Genomic DNA, 20641 nt, shown 5'->3' with positions numbered 1-20641 from the left:
ATCATGGCCCAAACATGAAGGTAACCCAGAGCACACATGGAAATACTTCAGTGAATTAAACACAGAGTCAAATTTAATGCCATTCACAACCAAGTGGTCACTTGTAGAGAGGACCTCAACACTGTCTTTATAGTTATCAGCTGTTCTTTTTTGTCCAAGTGATAGTGGATGATTGATAAAGTTTTCCCTGTCAATCAAGCAGTATCTGCAAAAATGTTTGCTGCAGCTGAAATTCTCAGTGAAACCACCTATGCAGTGGGAGCCCAGATTGTCTCCTAAGATGGCTATCAAAGCTGCCTTCATCATGGTTCCATCCTCTACCAGAACCCCTGTCTCTTCCATATCTTTAAGGTCTGCAATAAGACTGGAAAAAAACTTTGTTATGGCCAAAAGTTTTGAAGTCAGTGTCCCTGCAAAGCAGAACAAGTTGCATTGCATCAACAGAGGTTGTGTGGTAAGATCTCACCTAGAGTCATGTATACTGCCAGGATTTTATGTTTCTTTTTGCCAGACCCTAATGGATTAACCACTTCAAATGCATCTTGGTAGAGAATGAGTGAAAGAGATGATGGATAGTGCTCTTTTTTTTTTTTTTTTTTTTTTTAACCTGTCCCGTTTGGTTCTTTTGCCATCAGAATTATTGTCTAAAGGCGAAGAAAGATGCCCAACGGATTTACTTTACCAAATTGACCATCCCAGCCTTGCCGTAATGGTCCATTTGATTCACCTTTTATTGTTTATTTTATTTTCACTTGCTGAATACGGGACAGACTTGACTGGGGGAAAGAAAGGGGAGAAAGAAAGAGGGAAAGAAAAACAGCTGAGAAGAGGGACGGGGAAAAAGGGCAAAAAACAAAAACCAACAGAATAAGCAGACAAAAAATACATATATCGATCACCTGGATCACCTGTTGAGAAAGAAAAAAGAAAGCAAGCAGAAGAAAACGAGAGTAATAAACAACATCACAATGATATATGGGAATATGACAGTAAATACTAAATATTAAACATTATTGTGCAGCACGTAAGATCGACAGCGCACAGTGTGCTTTGAAGTAAGAGCCAAAAAGGGTGTAGTTTGTGTGTGTGATCACCTGTGTGTACACCTGTGAGCATGGACGCCCTTGTTTTTTTTTTTTAAAAGGTTCCTTCATGGATGGATAGTGCTCTAAAAGTGCATTATCCTTGACATTTTGACCATCTGAGACATCCTCTAAAACCATGTCTGGTGATCACCGCAGTTTTGACTGTTCCCGTATTGTGGGTTGTCTCAAGAGAGACTTCAGTGTTTCTTTAATTGGTATTAAATTCCAGTTCTTTGTATTCTTTCCGGCCAAAAAAGACACGGCTCAAAGTGGTCTAACTTAAAAAATGATCTTTAATTTTACATTTTCCGGAAAATGGAGACTGAGCACACACAGAAACGCCAGCTCAAGTCTGGGGCATCAGGAGCCTGTCTCGCTATATATTTTGCAACACGTCACACATAGTTTCGATAAAAACAAACCCTTATATGGAACAAGTTCCTCTTTTTGTCTGACTTCCTGTATTTATTAATATGCTTGTAGAGCTCTACATCAACTTCCTGTTTTCAGTCTGGCTGAGCACTTAGTTTTTGAGTCAAAAGTGGCCTTGCTTTACAAACCTTCATTATTAAAGTACATAAAACAATATAATCAGCAAATAAGCATTAAAAATATACATTTTAAATCTCAACAGTTCCCCCTTTTCATTTCTCTCCTGAGAAATGAACTAATTCCTTATTTATCCCTTTAAGTTTACTTTCATGTGAAAATAATAGCTAAAATATAACAAACATCAGGCTCTTAGACAGCACTGTCCTCCCCCTAAGTATTACCCCCTTTTTCAGTAGAATCCCAGTTTAAACCCACTTCTGACTTCCCTCAGAGCTCTTCCTAATAGAAGGTCCTACATTACTTTTGTCACTCTTTGGAAACAGCCTCTATAGAGTTAACCCGTTTCATCTTTAAAACTTAGGCCTGGTTTCTTCGCCCCCTTTAACGGGTAGTGCATATATTTTATGCTCACATTTAACCTGTGTCTAACGAGCTTTTATTCTCCTAAACAACACATTTTCTGGAACAATGGTTCTCTGTGCTTCTTTTGGGTCCCCCTTTCTCTGGTTGGTTCCGTTCAGTCTGGGGCTTCCTGGAGTCTCGTCACCCCTGTGGTCGCTGTGGTCCTGAAATCTCCTGTAAAGGAAACAAAACACCTTTCCCTGCTACGCCTCCATAACCTATTATGTTCATTAATTGTTCTCTTAATTATTCAAACTTGGTTCAAGCTATCATGTTCGGGACTCTCTAATCAAAAGGATTAGCCTAATTATGTGTATAAGCGTGTTAGCATTTATCCATCGGCACTCAAGGTCATCCCTACAATATATCAATTCAGTCAGTCACGCTGAACCAGGTTTTTGACTTTCACTTGACCGAGTTACAACTCATATGAGCACAAGTGCAATGTGTGTATAAAGAATCATTTATATATACTCTTCAATGTTATTCATTTCGGTAAACAACACTTTTAACAACCTTGACCCCACTTTTAAGAATCACGTGTTTCCTCTGGCTCGCTCTCTCTTCTCTTATCTGATCCTCTCAAGAACGTCCTGTACAAAACTTACTTCCTCTTTTCAGGCACACATACAGTTACAAGCTCTACCACATTTGCCCTATATGGTTGTCTCACTCTCAACATATTTCCTTCTTCATCACCAGTTGCTACGCAAAAACAAAGCAAACTGTGTTTCACCTCTACCCTAGAAATAAATCTATGTAATACCTGTGTGTATAAGCGTGCATTATAACTGCTTATTCTAGAAATCAAAAAGTCAAAAAGAAATCAAACATTTTTACTCCTAAAATCTTCCCTAGTTTTCCCAAAGCATATGTTTTATTCAAGCTGCTGTCCCACAGTTTCCCTTAAGTTTAGTATTCAGCTTCTTATGAGCCCCTAGCATTTTATCTTCTAAACAGGATTCAGTTCATTTTAATCCTTTAGCTTGAACATGAAAATAACAATTTCTGCCTCAGTTTTACCGTATCCAAATTATCAAACACCCCAAAACTCATAAAATGATCTTAAAGCCCCTTATTTCAACTTAAACCCCAAATCCCCCCTTTTTTAATAAACTAAAGACCAGCTACTGAAACTGAAAACACTGAAAATACTTCACCATCTCTCATAAAATTAAAAGAAAAAGGTTAGTCCTATTATTTCTCAAAACACCGCAGCGCTTCTCCTCTCGGGTATATTTGCGCCAGGCCTCCAAACCTGTGTTTAGGAATAAAATCAGAAAATCAAATCAAAATCAAATTTAATCATCATGTTAAATCTTTTAAACTCCTGGCTCCATTCAGAGCTGCCTAGAAACAAAACCTGTGTGTTAACACTAACTTCATTTTTAAAACTCACATTTCCCACTTGTAATACTTGTGTTATAACAAGACTTAAGACAGAACAGTTATCAGTCATGTTCTTCATACACAATCTCCATATTTTGATTTCATTTTGCTCCTCTTAATGTAATGGTACATTTTAATTTTACTTTATCTGACTTAACCAAAATATATATGCTTTCCTTGCTTTGCTCCCTCCAGTACCAACTCTTAATGATTTACTGTTTTTAAGGAAAAAACCTTGGTCACTTGGACAAGTGTTTGTTATTTTATAACTGCATTTTATATGAAAAATCTAACAATCCCCTATGTGACTCATAAATATTACTTTGGTTGTAGTTATTTTCCTCTATCAAATTTAATGTACTTCTATAGTGGCCTGCTTTAGTTAATGGTACCATGAGTTATATCAAAAATTTCCTCCCCTTTAGCATTTGGCATTGTCCCCACAATATAATGTACTACCATAATCTACACCCAGTCAATGAAACATAATTTTCTTAAAGCAAACAACCCAAAATCAGCAGCCAAAAGATTAAGTCTGCAGCTCCACACTCATGTGAAACTACACTCTTCCCCTATGGTCTCTCTTCTCCTCGTGCCAAAAGCAAAACAACACAAAGCAAAGCATCCCCTTTCTCTCCCCAACTTGGTCAATTGTTTGTCAACCTTTATTCATCCTAACCTTGGTCCAGTCGTCAGTCCAGTCACAGTCCATTCATACACATTCACTCACACGCATTCACACCAGATATTGCTGATAGTGGAGACTCCCACGCAAATAATCAGATTCTCCACCCTCAGCAACATGAGCTCATTCATCTGTTTTATTTTGTTTTGTTTTTTGTTGTTTAGGAAAAGAGTTCTTTATGCTCTTGGACTGGATTGACTGCAATCCTTTTAGACAGGGACTTACAACCTGATCAGGTCCCCACAGGTAGCCTTCTCCTCAGCCAGTTGTAATCTGGAAAAGGTCACCTTATATTTGTTCTCCCGGAAATTAGTTTTTACAGCGCTGTTAATTCAATTTTACAGGCCTGCTTACAACAAAAATGAGAAAAAGAGAGCTGATTATTAGCTCATCAAAACACAAAACATAATCACCTGACAGGTTTTCTCTAAGTGCACTGTTACAATTTTAAAGGGTTCAGTTCTAACCATGTCCATGATTAATAAAACTGCCTCTATTAAAATAAGAAAACAACCCAAACCTAACCGACAGCATCAACCCACTCAAACAACAACCCCAAAAATCTTAAGCACAGAAAACTTTGCTTATTAATCTATCCATGTGTTGTTGGGATTAGAACTTTCGGGCCACAAAGGTTTTGCCCTACTCTTGGCTTAACTAATACTTACATAGTCTGAAATCAGACTTAAATCACTTCCTCTGTTCATTTTCCCCACATCATATTTCAGTGGCCTCAGCTTCTTCAGCGTCCTGAGACTCTGAGGTCAACTGACATAATTTCACCTGCTCAATACACAGAAAATCTTGTTAAAAGCCACACCGTTTTGCACACCATTTATATTCTCATTAAGCCCTTTCTAAAGACGTTATAACAATCTATCATCACTAAATTCTAAATTTCTTTTCCAAATCTGGAGTACTGGACTTAGTCACAGAGCTGACTTTATTTAATTATCCTGTATGTTACCAAGCCATTCTTCTCACACAGTCACAGTGTCTCTTCCAGTCCAAGGTTCAAGCATACAATTAGACAGGAAACCTAAGTTCCTCTTTTTTCTTTTCCTGTCCACAGTCATTCAACTAATTCGCATACTGAGTCATATCTCAATAAGTTGCCGTGACAAGAGAAATGCATGTTTAAACATTACCACATTATTGAATTATTTTTATTTCTTTCTACAGTAATCACTTGTTTTAATCAATCTGTACAAGGGCACTTCTAATTCACTATTCTAAAAACTACTTTAAGCTGTAATCACTTTTTCCTTTTCACAAAAATCACTCTATTATCATGGAACTTCCCTGAGTTATTCCTCAACTTAAGGGTTTAAGTGTGTTAAATTCACACTATTTTAACACTAATGAAAGATAGCAAGCTGATTTTCATTGCATGTGTGTGTGTTATTAGCCAGGTTTAATCAATGTCTGTGCATTAGAGCTTCAGATCCAGCAGGGCATGTTCTCAAAGCAGCCTTTCCTACACATTTCTCTGCTATAATTTGATCATGTTTCAACTACTTAGCTATTAGTGCAATGGTCTTTGTATCACTTTTTCATCACACTAAGCAACTTGGACAAGATGATAAACAGACTCACATGCTCAAGATGCTGTCTAATCTTCATGAGCTCTCTCGTTTTTATAAGGTTAATGCATTTTCTGTTTGTGTGTGATTTTGTATATGTTTCTTTTTGCAGTGTTTCAGACTCCTTCACAATTTTCCCACTTAAGCAGTCAGTTTTCTCTTTCCCAGGTTTGCTAACCCAAATTTTGATTTCCCACATTAAATAACAGCATTCCTCTGTGTTCTCACCTACTCCTCTCACTCCTTTGTCCTCCCCCACTTCAACAGTCCAATACTAGACAGTTCTCTTTCCGCTTTGTCCTTCATTCTCCACTGTCTCTCTTTAACTGCCATGTTATTGCTCCTTGGAACTGCATTCCTTGTCTTCAGCCAGGAGTTAGAGCTCGCTTGTCAGGTTTAGTGACACACGGCGCTGTAAACAATTCAACCAGAAACTTGGCCTGAACGTTTCCAGTGATGTTAACCTATAACTTTCTTCCGGCTGCTGCATGTGGAAAATTGATCCAGGTCTGCTTTGCACCTAAAAGTGACAAAACTAAGACATTTTCATTATTATCATCACTGCTTAAACAACCCACTTCTCTCTCTCCGGCCAGAAATACCAATTTATGTCATGTATTCACATTCATAAGTGTAAGCGTGTCTTTATTGCATTTATGTTATGTGTTCATATTAATGTTAAGTGTAAGCTGCTTCTTCATTGCATATGTATTTTATAATCAGGTTTAATTCATGCCTCTTTGCACTGAGCTGTGGATTCAAACTATCTCAATTCTGATTCTTTCCAAAAATAATTTCACATGTAACAATTTGTGTATGTGTGTTTTCTATTCATTCATGTAATTATTATCTCTCTCTCTTTTTTCCTTTTTTTTTTAAATTTACCTTTCTAGACATTTCTAAACCTCCACCAGTTCAGCCTCCATTTTCAATCCAATTATATCCTGTACGCTCTCACTCGAACTCGTTCGGGCTTGACCTCTCACTGGTCCCTGTCCCTCTTCTCACAGTGTCCTGTGTGGCCTTCAAATCTCCAGCAAACACAGGCCAAACTCAGCTGTTTCTTCTCCATTGATCTTTTCAGTCTTTTCTTCTAGGTTAACTCCCAGCATGGCAAATATCACGTCCAGTGCCTTCAAACAGTCATGTCACTTGTCAAGTTTCCAGCTTGTCATTCAAAGCTCATTTTCCATCAGTGGTATTCATACATGCTGCTGCTTGACCCTTCAGTGTTTTAGATCAGTTGCACTGTCTTTTGCCTGCTGTTAATTCTTCAAGTACATGGTGTTCTGTCTGTCTTCTGTCTTCATCAGGAGATCGACTGTCCTTTAAGCTTCTTCTCAGGATAAGGAGAGAATGAGAGGTGAAGCTGTTAAATTTTTAAGCCAAAGCCTGGCCTGTTTTCATCCCAATTCTGTTAATCTATGCTTTTGCGCCTGTACTCATGTTTTCAGGTTGAGTAAGTCCATGGGCACCTGTATTAACACACTAAAACATTTAATTAATATCATTTTTATTACTTTTTCTTAAGACATTCAGTCTCTAATTCCTCTGTTTTCATATTGGAACGTCACACGCTCACAGTTTCCTGCTTCACTTCCTGCCAGAAACACACACAGCCACACACACTCATATTTTGATCTGTTTCTCTCTTTTCCCGTTTCTACAGCCTAATCGAACTCTTTTTGTATTTAGAGTCTATAAACCCTCTGTAACTCTGCTAAGTCTTGATCTAAAAAGAATACACCCTTATTACACGCACACACACTTAAATATACTAAGCTCTTTGCATTTGCCAGCATTCACATCAAAATCTTCAGCATGCTTAGCAGAGCTCCTTTGGCACAATTAACAGTTTTCCACACATATCACCATTCTTCCAGCTCAGTTTTGTAGCATCATTCACACAATACTTTCATCAGCATTTTACACACTTCCCTGAACTTCCTCAAAAATCGTCTCACACAGACACACCCTGGACAACATCATCGAGTTTTATAATCCACAATACTCAGACAACCCAAGTACATACAGACACAAAAAACATAATCCCTACGGGGGTTTTCTGGCGTCCAACACCTGGGTCCAACCCTTATTCCCCCCTCTTCTGGTACCAGACTTTTCCTATACAATTTTGACAAATTTAAAAGCCTCTAAGCCCAGGTCTAACCTTGCTGACCGATCGACCCGCTTCGGGAACGCCCTCACCGATAACAGTCAAATTTCTAAGCCCTATAATAATTTAAAAGTGGTCCCCGTGAGTTGACCAGAAACCCCACTCCTGGGCGCTTCCGAATCCCGTCAGCGTCATTAAGCTTTACTTAAGGTTTACCTGTCAATCACGTTCAAACGGGACCACCCGAGTCCAACTCTTCACTCAAACGGTGCAAGAAAAGTGGTGCTTGACCACTAGCTATTAACGAGCATCCCCGGTGCTCGCGGCTGCCAGCCGAATTAACCCTCTCGACGGAGGACAATGTCCCGCGTCCGGAACAGAGTGGAGTCATAATCCTTGGAACATTTTGCACCCCTGGAAGTCCTCCTTCCGTCCTACAATTTATTTAAATACATTTAAAAGCACCACTGTGGGGATTCCACAGTTGAATTATCTGGTGCCCGAGTCTAACTCTGCCACTTATCAATACAGGGATAGATCCCTTAACCAAATATCCTAACCTAATATCTCTTTTCTCCACTGACGTCACACTCAACAAACACAACACATCAACTTAAACACGTATCACATCAACTTAAAATGCACCCCACGATTAATCACAATAAATTTTCTCAAATATCACCAAACTTTACTTTTATTTATTTCTAATTACCCAAAATTATCATGGACATGTCACCTGAAATCTACTTAACAGATTTTATAATTAAGTTTAATTTCCACTACTGAGCCAATTTAACGGTAACGATCATCAATTCGGCGGACAAATAATTTAGAATTCATCCAATATGCACAGTTTTGCTTTTTCTTTGAACAGGCTTGTGCCTACCTTTAAATCTTTTAGACCGGTCTGTTGTCCGCCTCATATCAGATCGTACCTTAAGCTCCAAATTAGTCCCCTCAGCCACAAAAGAATCCGGGTCACGGCACCAAATATTAAATTCCAGTTCTTTGTATTCTTTCCGGCCAAAAAAGACACGGCTCAAAGTGGTCTAACTTAAAAAATGATCTTTACTGAGCACACACAGAAATGCCAGCTCAAGTCTGGGGCATCAGGAGCCTGTCTCGCTATATATTTTGCAACACGTCACGCATAGTTTCGATAAAAACAAACCCTTATATGGAACAAGTTCCTCTTTTTGTCTGACTTCCTGTATTTATTAATATGCTTGTACAGCTCTACATCAACGTCCTGTTTTCAGTCTGGCTGAGCACTTAGTTTTTGAGTCAAAAGTGGCCTTGCTTTACAAACCTTCATTATTAAAGTACATAAAACAATATAATCAGCAAATAAGCATTAAAAATATACATTTTAAATCTCAACATTGGCACATACTGAAAATAACGCTGTTTGCCTGTACTGTTAGATCCTAAAAAGATTTGAGTGGGTTCCACATAACTGAAATTTTCTTTGAAAAATGTCTTCCTTATTTTGTCAGATCTCAACACATCTTTATTGTACAGTGTTAAGAGATCATTCTGTGAAAGTTCTTGAATGATGTTATCCACTTCTGCTTGTGGAATATTAAATGCAGACAGTTTGTCAGACAGTTTTGCCAGAACATCGTGAATTGCACAGCTGTGAAGATCCTGAAATCCCTCTATGATGCATTGTATAGTGCTGGTTGGCAAGAGCATTTTAGCCTGCATTTTTAAATAAAATAAAGCCAATCGATATAGAAATAAATCTTCATCAGTAGTATTGTGCTGTGAATCCCTGTCTTCTAATAGATTAACTGTGTCCTGTCCTTGTATTATGGCAATTTCACCAATTTCTTGTTGCCTTGACTGCTGAACTGTCTGCTTATATTTTCGAGAAATATGGCTGGAAAATGATGTTTGGACACTGAAGTATTTAGAGCAACCTTCAGATGGACATAATACTTTTTTCCCGTGTTTGATGTGAAATCTGAGATGGGCACAAAGACCTGTGAAGTTTTGTGCAGCATACCCACATCCAGGAACTTGACAGCTGAGGTCACCAGTAAACCCTTCTTCTTCTGTGATTCCTATGCATACGTGAACGAAAGGCAGAAAATGTTCTGAACGTGGCAGGACAGTTCTCAGTTACACAGGAAAATCTATAGTTAGCTACATGTTTGTGGCTTTTAACATGCAAACTGAACTGTTGAGCTCGAAGAGTTTTCTTCTTCTTCGCCCATGTTCTCTTAATAATTCACACACTTGGTTTGTTGCTTACTTTTCCCGTTTCTTTTATTGACAGCAACACCGGAGGGAAAACCATACATACATTTTAGCAGTTCGCGCTTCACAACATACGGAACAGGAAGTGAAGTCACCTATAATCACCAAAATAAAATCATTTCCAAAATAAAATGACATCAGAAAACGTCTTTTACTACATAAGATAAATTAATATATTTACTCGTGAGAACACAAATCTAACACCCCCCCCCCCCCCCCCCCCCCCTGTTCTCATGCTGTCAAACCATAGCACCTTGTGCATTTCCAAAGAACCATTTTTGAAACTTTCTGAGTCTCACTCTTGTAAGTGGTTTTGTCAGTATGTCTGCAGCCATGTCTTCTGATGGACAGTGTTCAATGTGAATTTTCCCTTCATTTACCACTTCACGAATGAAGTGATATTTCACATCAATATGCTTTGACCTCTGTCTGTTCACTGGGTTTTTACTCAAAGCAATGGCCCCTTGGTTATCCCCAAACAGTTTAGTACATGTGTACCTTTTTCTGTCCATGCCATTTAACAGTTGGGTTAAGTACATACTTTCCTGAGTAGTGGTTGCAAGACCAATGTATTCGGCTTCGCATGTTGAGAGTGCCACTGTAGGCTGTTTCTTTGTTTTCCAGGATATTACTGGTCCCTCTTTATTAAGTGCAAAACAGTAGCCTGTTGTACTGCGTCTGTCTTTTACAGAGGATGCCCAGTCAGAGTCACTGTAAGCAATTAGATCTAGATCCTCACTGCTTTTCCTAAAGATCAGTTCAAAGTCATTTGTGCCTTTTAGGTACCTGAGGACTTGTTTTGCCGTTACTAAGTCCTCTCTCGTGGGTTCTGCTAGTGTGTGAGATAGTCTGCTAACAACCCAGCTTATATCTGGTCTCGTACACGTCATGGCATACTGTATATCAGACTGCCCACTATTTCTCTGTACTCTCTTGGGTTAACTGTCTCATTTGCCGCACCTCCTCCACATGTACTAGTATCAGTTTTTAGTTCACACGGTGTGGATCTGGGTTTGCAATCTGACATCCCAAATCGTTCCAACATTCTTTGAATGTACCTCTTCTGATTCATCCTAATTTCACTCTGTTTTTGCATAAACTGTATACCAAGAAAACTGGATATTTTTCCCAGGTCTTTCATGTTAAACTTTGACCTCATTGTTTCTTTGAATGTGTTTAACAAGTTAGCATTGCTAGCCGCAATGATCAAGTCATCTACCCAGATGATAACCAGTAGAGTTTCATGTTCAATGTCCTTCCTGTATACACAGTGATCAGAAAGGTTTCTTTCAAAGTCATTTTGTTCAAGGTAGTCATTCAAGAGTTTGTACCAGTTTCTACCTGATTGTTTTAACCCGTAAAGGGATTTCTTTAATTTGTACACCAAATTTTCTCCTGACTCTGTTTGCTCAAAACCTTCTGGTTGGTCCATGTATATTTCTTCCTCAATGGGAGCATGCAAACATGCAGTTTTAACATCCATTTGGTGGATAATAAGACCATTCTGGACTGATATTTGCATTAGTGTTCGCACAGATGTCATGTTTGCTGTTGGTGCAAATGTCTCTTGGTAGTCTATTCCTTGTGTCTGGTTGTAACCTTTTGCTACAAACCTGGCTTTAAATATTTGTCCTTGTTCATTTTCTTTGAGGGTGTAGACCCATTTTCCTCCAATGGTATTTCTACCAGCAGGTAAAGTAGTCAGTTCGAATGTGTCATTCTCTTTCAGAGAGTTGATTTCTTCTGCCATTGCCTGTTTCCACCTTGGTGCCTCTGGTGACATCAACGCCTCTTTATAGGTTTGAGGGATTCCACACGTTGCTCTGTAACAATAATCAACACTTACAGAGGTTACATTAGCTACCTCTTTGCAGTTAGATGTGTAATCCTCTAAATATTTAGGTTTCCTTTCTCTGTTAGGATAGCGTTCAGTTTGGTCTTGCTCATCACCCTCATTTCTTTCTATGTCAGGGTTTGGTTCATTTTTGTTGGTTTCCTCTTCTCTAGGAGGTCTGTTTTCTGCTGCATTTTCATTTTGTTGTTCTGTACTTTCTTTTGAAGGCACTACATGCTCATAAGTCTGAATTTCTGTGTCATGTTCATCAGTCTGTGTTTGTTGTTCAACAGTGTTCTTCTTGATAAATCTCACAAGTCTGTGTTTTGACACTTTTCCTGTGTGGGGGTTATAGTAAAAATAGCCCAGCATACCTGGTTTATAACCCACAAATATTCCTTTTTCACATCTGGGATCAAGTTTCTTGTGATCATGTATGTATGCATAACAGTGTGACCCAAATATCCACAGTTTTGAGAGATCTGGTCTTTTCCCTGTTAACATCTGATATGGTGTACCTTTTGTCCTGTTACCATAGCATCTGTTGCGGGTGTGTGCTGCATTTTGAATGGCATAAGGCCATAATTCTTTTGGTAGCCCTTTTTCTAGTAAAAGACACCTCCCCATTTCAAAGAGAGTTCTCCATTGCGGGGGAATATGGCGCAGATGTCTCATGCTTTATGCCCTTTTCCCGTAAAAGAGACTGGAAGGAATTGCTTGTGAACTTGGTGCCATTGTCCAATCTAATGCACTTAACACTGCCGTATGGTGCACAGTCCGCTAGAAACTTTCCTGTGGCCTCTGTGGTGTCACTTTTCTGTTTTAGAAAGTAAACTGATACTGCCCCTGAAAAATCATCTGTGAATAATATAGCGTATTTATGGCCACTTTGGCCACTTGGTTCAATGGGGCCGGCTAGATCAGTGTGCACCAACTGTAATGGCTCACTCGCTTTTGGGTTGCTTTGTCTGTTTCTGTTGTAAGTGAATTTCCCTTCTGTGCACACATTACAATCTAACATGCCACTGCCTGTGATTTTCATGCCATCTACAACATCAGGTAGCTTTAGCACATCGCTAACATTACAATGTCCTAAAATTTCGTGCCATGTTTTCACATCACAAGTCAGATTAACAGTGTCACAGGACATCATGTCAATGTATGATGTTTCATTGTTTACCGTTTTCAAATAGTAGAGTCTGTTGTATTCTTCGATGGAGAAGACTGTCCCATCTTTGTTCACTAGTTCATTCTGTCCCTTCTTGAAGACCACCTGTGCTCCATAGGTTGTAGCTGCCTTCACTGAAAATATGCTCTGGGGGTAGGATGGGATGAACAGAGCAGCTCTCAGTGTGATGGTGGTACAGTGTCCTTGTATGTCCCATAGAGAGACATTGGCATCTCCCCTCTTGAGTGCGACGTTGTTTGTCCTGGATCCATCAGGGAGCTCCATGTAGTGTTTCTCAGTATCAAAAGTCTCATCAAACTCTATGAACTTGTTCCTCTCTGTAATGATGTGTGAAGTAGCACAACAGTCCACCATTAGTCCTTCTCTTATAATGTCAGTAGGCAGAAGTCTTTGACTAACTTTAAATACAAAAGTCTGCTCTTCTTTCTTGTCCTCTTGTTTTTCTACAGTTAGTTTCGCATCATCTCTGTACTTGGTTTTTCTTCTACATGTCTCATCACTGTGTGTCGAGCTTCTATGGTAGCTACACCACTTAGGTGTTCCCTTTTGGTGACAATCTTTTACAAAATGTCCTCGGTTTCCGCATCCATGACAGGTGATTGATGTTAAATCAACCTTCATCACATTATCCACTTTTACTTTGTTATCAAATTTCTCTGTTTCCTCGTAACTTCGTAGGTTGCTTTTGAACTGTGTGAATGTGAAATCTTCACTGCTTTGAGTTGTGTGAATAGCAAATGGCTTGTAAGCTTCAGGAAGCCCCTTTAAAATCATAGCGATAATAAGTCCATCACTGATGACTTCTTTTGCATTTCTTAGGGAGGTCACTGCTTTTTCAGCTCGGATAATATAATCTGTCACTGTCTCATGTGGTTTCTTCTGTAAAGACATCAGCTCTGTGTACAGTGCACTGCAAATTCCTTGTAGCTTGACAAGATTTATTGTCTTAAATTTAGCCAGATTATCTTGTCCATCTTGTTTTGAACATTACAAGCTAGTTTCCAGTCGCATGTGTTAGATGATTAAACTTGTTTCAAGTATATATTACTTTTTTTTCTTATTTAGTCTGTATATCTAAAAATGAACCATTTTACATTTATTTCAAGCAAAAATAGCTTTTAGATAGAGTGTAAAACAAAAATTATCTCAAAATAAGAAACATTCACCTTTTTCCTTGAAATAAGAAAGTCACTCATTGGAAGGTATTTATTTCAGGTTTTTAAAGAAAGGACATCTTCAAGGTTATATTTTGTCATAACATAGACACTGTTTCTGAAATTGACTGGGTAATATGACGTAAAATCAAGTAGGTTTTCAACATCAGTCAGTTCAGTAGCTTGGGCAAGGTTGGGAATTACAATTTCATAGGCAAGAAAGTCTTTGTTGAAACCCAAGGTTTCATACACCTGGTATTCAAAACAATAAAGTACACTATTAACAATAAAAATGTTTTTTACAAGTCCAAAGATAGGGTTTAAACCATTTGCTGAAATGAGTATAAGAGACCTGTCACAGATGTATTTGTTTCCATGTAAAATAAGCCACTCTAACGGCATGATGTATAGCATCTTCAATCCCCAAAAAATCTACAACCTTTGATTGCAAATGGTCCATATTAGCAACCTCTGATATAGGACCTAGTTCTTTCTCATTTACAAATATCGGATGCTCAGTTCCTGCTTCACTTTGGCAACACTCCAGCAGCTGATTGTGGTTTACAAGAGACTTGCACACATTCTTAAAGTTTAATTTGGATGACCATTGTTTAAAAAAAACTGTGTTTAGACTCTAATCTCATGCACATATGACGTATTACAGGTCCCAGGGCAATAATTTGAGAGGGAAGATGCAGCATGTAATGTTGCTTTGGGATTACATTTTTTTCTGGGCATAGTTGCCTGAATTGTTTAAGATGATCTTCTATCACTTTTTTTAGTTTGGACACAGTTTGTAAAGACACAACTGGGGCAAAAACTATTTTAACAATTTCAATTAAATCCAAAATAAACTGGATAAAGGGATTTTTCTCTACAACACTGTACAATAAGAATGGCAAAATCTTGATCAATATAAGCATTTGTCCAGAGGATTGTTTGAGTCTGTTGTCACTTGAAGCTAAAGTAGCAATACTAATTGGTGAAGGCTTGTCACGTATGTCCACTGATGAAAAAGGAAAGTTCTGCATGGCAGAATTAAACAAGTCCAATTCCAAATTTCAAGATAAAACAAGGTATTTCAACACACACTTAATTTCCATTGGTGCCACTTCTTCAAGAATTACATGCATAATATCCTGTGGCATCTGCTCTATGAGATTAAAACCTGGGAAATCAACTAATTTGCTTTGTCTATTTATGCCAAAAGTCGTTTTGAGCGAGGATTTCAAAAATTCAGTAGTTGCCCTTTCTATTTCAATGCACTGCCTAATGTGTCCGTCCAATGTCCGTCTGGTGAAACTATGTTCATTGAAATTTTCTTGCATTTCATCAAAAGTACACTCACAATGACGACATTTGCTATACGCAAAACCAACTCCTTCCTTAAATCCTGCAAGCTCATGCTGGGCCAGAGTGTCTCCACACACAGCAACAACTGCTCCATTTAAATAAAATTCCCCATTGACAGTGTTAATCATAACACCATTGTACAGTAACTTCAAGTCCTCATTGATTCTCCGGAGTATTATATCTACCCCACACTCATCTATGTCCCTAGACTTTGCGATTGCGAGAAGTCTGATGGAAGCCAACTTTGATCTAAACTTAGGGTCTATGTTGCCTAAGGTGTAATAAAACATTAGTAGTTTATTTACACTCGCACGTGACCCTAGGGGGTTACACATTTCTATCTCATCAGAATAGAGTATCAGTTGTAAAGCAGAGTTCTTCTTTGAAAACAGTGGGTGGGTTTTGAAAATAATTCCATCATTAATGTCATACAAAAAACTGGCGTTGGGGCAACTCTGAGGTCCAGCACTGAGCATGTCAAATAGTCTTGAATTGGATAATAGCTGTTTCAAACTTTCAATCAAAGGAATGTAGTAGAAAGACTTGTTTTTGATTGCAAGAACTCTCGATTCTCCCTTTTTAACTCTACAGGCATACTTGGAAATGATGATCTCCTCAGGTGTGACAGGGTTGAAATGCATCTGTGTTACACGGTCCTGTAGGTTTGAAGCTGCACATATGGGAAAGGGATCCTGAAAGTTGTCCAGTGTTGAAAGAACTTCTTGTTGTAAAGGTCCATTGCTGTCAGGTTGCCTTTCAAGGATGGTCTTTATTTTTCCCCTCAAGGACGTCAGAAGAGCTGTTTGATACTGTTGGACACCAAGGACAATGTTGTTGACACTCCTCTGATGGGGGGGGAAACACATCAGAGACATGAAAACGTAAATAGAAAATATAACAGAAGCAAAATGCAACTCTATTTCTTTAGCTCAAATTAATGAGCCACTGAATGTTCTTCTTCTACTGTTACCAGTGGAGCAGTAGAAGAAGAAATCAGCCAATAATTGGCATTGTTTTGCATGACATGCCACATGCATGACTCACGTGGCACAAACACATTGCACCGAGCAAGATGGAGGAGCATGAAAGGTTACAACAGAAAAAGGGAACAAATGATTACCTCATTTATTTATTTTTATGTAATTCTACTTCATTTGTCTTTTATGCCTAAAAGTGAACACATTTTACACTTTTAAGCCTATTTTAAACTGTTGAGTGTGCCCAGAGTTACATACATTGCAGTGAACTGCACAACTCTTGTGCTTAACTTCCTCGTAATGTACATTTGTTCTTAATAACTTATATAGGTGAAAGTAATAGCTGAATAAAACCAGTGATAAAAAACAATCAATTAATTGCAAAGATAGTGGACAGATTATGAAAAAAAATCATTAGTTGCAGCCTTACATTGAACCAGACTTATTAACAAGTTAACAATGACACCCCCATAATATCAGATGAAGCACTACCTGTGATAGGTGGCATTGCTCCCGCACACCAATAGCAAATGCAGCTGCACATCTGGCAAGATCAACAGTTTCTCTTTTGCCCTACAGGACAAAAAGAAAAACAATTGTGTAAGAAAAATGACTCACTCAGAATGTGTTTCAAATTCCACCAGATGCAAAACAAAACAAAGAAATATTCCAAACTGTTGTACATTTTTGCTATTAAAAAATTCCTACTACAATGGATAGCTAATGAAGCTGCAAATGTTATGAACAATTTACGAGTTATTTAATGAAACTTAACCAATCTTTATGGAATCTACTCTGAAGTTAACTGAAAGAAAAATTTGAAAGCTGCTTGGTTCATGGAGCATCTAACAACAACCAAGGCAGGTACACAACACTGGTAAATAATGAGTTTATTTATTATGTTTAAGTATGGTAACTAAGCCTACATTGTTGTGCAAGCCTGAATTTCAGCGGATTCATGCATTTGAAATTCAGCACTGGCCTTCATACCTATTAAAATATTCTAATCAAGTAGTTTATCTTAGAAAACACATAATTTTAAAACTATAACCTTCACTTGAACTGAGTACATTTTCTCTAGTTAGGCTTTACTACGGTTTAACTAAAGCTGAATTGGGGTAACTGTGCTTGGTTAAGGTTAAACAACACACATACATTTAAAAATTCGCGCGCGTACACACAGAAACACATAAAGTACATTACCTGATTCTGACGAGGTGTTTGAAGCTCAGCTGCGTCTTGCTCCATCACGTTCTGACTTTCCTGTCGCTCCTCCTCCAACACCTCCGATGTGACTGGGGGGTCTAGTGGTGGTGGCTCTACTTCAGTGCCATTGCCATTGCTAACAGTTTGTCTGGGTTCAGCAGTATAGTCGGCAAAAATGGCTGTACCAAAATTTTCGCCTCCTAATACATTTGCATCGGATGAAGCTGTCAGCCATCCTGTAGGCGGGTTCCCAGTGGCAATGTATTGTGGATGTGTGCGTCTGAGATGGTGGTAAAACGAGTTGAAAACACGGTAATCCTCGGCGCATCCATCGACTCCACAAATGACACGGAAATCTGGACTGCGACTGTGTGCAGTATTAATGGGACTTAAAAGAGACTTCAATGTTAACGCCACAAAGACGAAGCAAATCACACACCTCCAACAGGCCATTGTATTAGACTAAAGTCAAGCAGAAAATATGTTGCAGTGTGGAGCTGTTGCCGCGCTAGTTTGGGAAATACCAAGTTCATGGGGGGAGGGGGGTATTACAAACTGTAGCTGTAAAAACAAAAAATGGTCACAAATAAGGTAAAATGAAATAACACCTATAAGAGTTTATTTTAAATCAATGAAGAAGAAATTTACCTATCATACTGACTGTGTTTTATGAACGTACAAACCACTAAATTGTATATAGAAGCAAAAATTGAGATGTCCACCCCCTTCATGTTCCATGTTAGTTGTTACCTAACTCCATTTGAATTTGGAGTCACAGGAATCTTCTGCACCTGAGCGTTGAAAGAAAAACTGTAAGAGAAAACTTCGTCAAGAAAGAGAGGTAAGTAATTTTAATTTTTCGAATGTAAGTAGTGTGTAGTCTAATCACTGTTTTAAAGTCAAGCGGACAGAATAATAAACTTAATTTGAGCGCGGGAAGGAGTAATGTAGCATGCTAACGGATGCTAGCGTTAGCTTAGCAGCCCTCGCATGTGGTTCAGAGAACATTTAGTGAAGTATCTACTGTAATGTTGTGAGAATTCCTAGCTATGCTATTTATAAGGGGCAATGTTAGCCATTTGTATTAACTTAAGTTAATAGGCACACTGAGAATTTCTTTCAATTAGCAAGAGAGCTAATTAACCACATTCAGGGTTTTCCAATTGTCTTTGACTGATTTACTAGCTGCTTGAATTCCCTCACAAGGTGTGGGTTTAAATTAATATTTTGATATTAATTGGATTCATTAAAGTGGGCTCAAAACAGTGTTATTCAGGAATCAGGCTGGTTGGTAAAACAAGTAGCGCTGTGTATCGATTCAAAATTGAAACAGAAGATGGCAGCACTGCATGTACAAGGATGCCAGCTGCCGTTAAACCCCGAAGAAGAAGCTGTATCCCAGAATTCATAGCGCGGCCTAGCTCAGTTTCCAAAAATGGCGGCAGCTAGTTAGTTTTAAAATTTCTCTTATTACTCTTTCTCTTTCTTTCTGGTGTTCTCATCTGTGTTATAGTGGACACAAACTATTTTTTGGAGTTGCATAAATAATTTGTGTGCCTTCTTATTTGATGCAGAGCACCTGATTGTTCTGTGAATAGTTTTTTTTTTTTTTTTTTGCCTGTCCCGTTTGGCTCTTTTGCCATCAGAATTATTGTCTAAAGGCGAAGAAAGATGCCCAACGGATTTACTTTACCAAATGGACCATCCCAGCCTTGCCGTAATGGTCTATTTGATTCACCTTTTATTGTTTATTTTATTTTCACTTGCTGAATACGGGACAGACTTTACTGGGGGAAAGAAAGGGGAGAAAGAAAGAGGGAAAGAAAAACAGCTGAGAAGAGGGATGGGGAAAAAAGGGCAAAAAAACAAAAACCAACAGAATAAGCAGACAAAAAAATACATATATCGATCACCTGGATCACCTGTTGAGAAAGAAAAAAGAAAACAAGCAGAAGAAAACGAGAGTAATAGAATAAACAACATCACAATGATATATGGGAATATGGCAGTAAATATTAAATGTTAAACATTATTGTGCAGCACGTAAAATCGACAGCGCACAGTGTGCTTTGAGGTAGAAGCCAAAAAGGGTGTAGTTTGTGTGTGAGATCACCTGTGTGTACACCTGTGAGCATGGACGCGCTTGTTTATTTTTTAAAAGGTTCCTTCATGTAATGATCTGCTAGAGGGTGTGGGGGGCCACTGCCCCGTCCTCCAGGGCATGAAGCAGGTATGGAGGAGATCAAAACTCCAGACGTCCAGAGGCCCCCAGAACACAAGAGACCAAGGAAGACCAACAGAGGGGCAGCTGCGCCACTATCCCAGAAAGAGCTGAGGAGAGTCCCAGATGAGGGGTCACTCAGCAGCCGCGGAGCAGAAGCCAGGGGGGATTGCAGTGACGTGCCCGTGAGCTCCGCCGGCAGCCAGCTGTGCCTGAGTGACCGAGCCCCAGGCCGAGAGGCCGAGGGGACTCCACCTCCGAAGTGGCCCGAGCGAGCCCCAGGCTCCAGGCCCCGATAAGTAGCCGCCAAGGAGTGAGCCGGTGTGTACCTGGGCGCCCATCCCCGGACACAAAGGACCACCAACGCACCGATGTCTGAGGGCGTCTGCCACCGGCAGGGGAGGTGGTGGGGGGGAGATAGGCCTCCAAACCTTGGAGGGCCTGAGATGTCCCCAGAGAGGTGGCGTCTGAAACCCAACCTGACATATAGACACAGACATACAGGCACACACAGATACAAACATCCATTCCCACCCTCATGCTCTCAATGCAATTACTCCACACTCAACCAACGTGGAGACAGACATAAAGAGACGCTGTACACACAATCACACTCCCCAAGGATACTCTAAG

At 39.1% G+C, this 20641-nt stretch overlaps 1 protein-coding gene across 1 annotated transcript; it reads right to left on the bottom strand.

Annotated features, from left to right (window-relative positions):
- Nucleotides 1–11867: 11867 nt before the first annotated feature.
- Nucleotides 11868–19183, bottom strand: LOC112845070 (uncharacterized). Its single transcript, XM_025904622.1, has 5 exons — nucleotides 17785–19183; nucleotides 17074–17154; nucleotides 15746–16449; nucleotides 13089–13338; nucleotides 11868–11897 (listed from the first exon to the last, which is right to left on the bottom strand). Exons 1-5 carry the CDS (start codon nucleotides 18238–18240, stop codon nucleotides 11868–11870), a joined length of 1521 nt encoding a protein of 506 aa, XP_025760407.1. The 5' UTR covers nucleotides 18241–19183.
- Nucleotides 19184–20641: the final 1458 nt, after the last annotated feature.

This window comes from Oreochromis niloticus, unplaced genomic scaffold (genome assembly GCF_001858045.2).
Source record: "Oreochromis niloticus isolate F11D_XX unplaced genomic scaffold, O_niloticus_UMD_NMBU tig00002839_pilon, whole genome shotgun sequence".
Taxonomy (NCBI): domain Eukaryota; kingdom Metazoa; phylum Chordata; class Actinopteri; order Cichliformes; family Cichlidae; genus Oreochromis; species Oreochromis niloticus.
The sequence above is the reverse complement of the archived record's forward strand: the minus strand, read 5'-3'. Positions and strand labels throughout refer to the sequence as shown.

What these genes read in the sequence shown, in the direction of transcription:
- LOC112845070 (XM_025904622.1), bottom strand. Translation starts at nt 18,240, where the DNA reads ATGGCCTGTTGGAGGTGTGTGATTTGCTTCGTCTTTGTGGCGTTAACA. An exon ending in AATGAGGACTTGAAGTTACT is followed by an intron (nt 13,339 to 15,745) that starts GTACAATGGTGT and finishes TGATGGATCCAG; the next exon opens with GACAAACAACGTCGCACTCA. An exon ending in GACTCTACTATTTGAAAACG is followed by an intron (nt 11,898 to 13,088) that starts GTAAACAATGAA and finishes TTATTGTTACAG; the next exon opens with AGCAACGTGTGGAATCCCTC.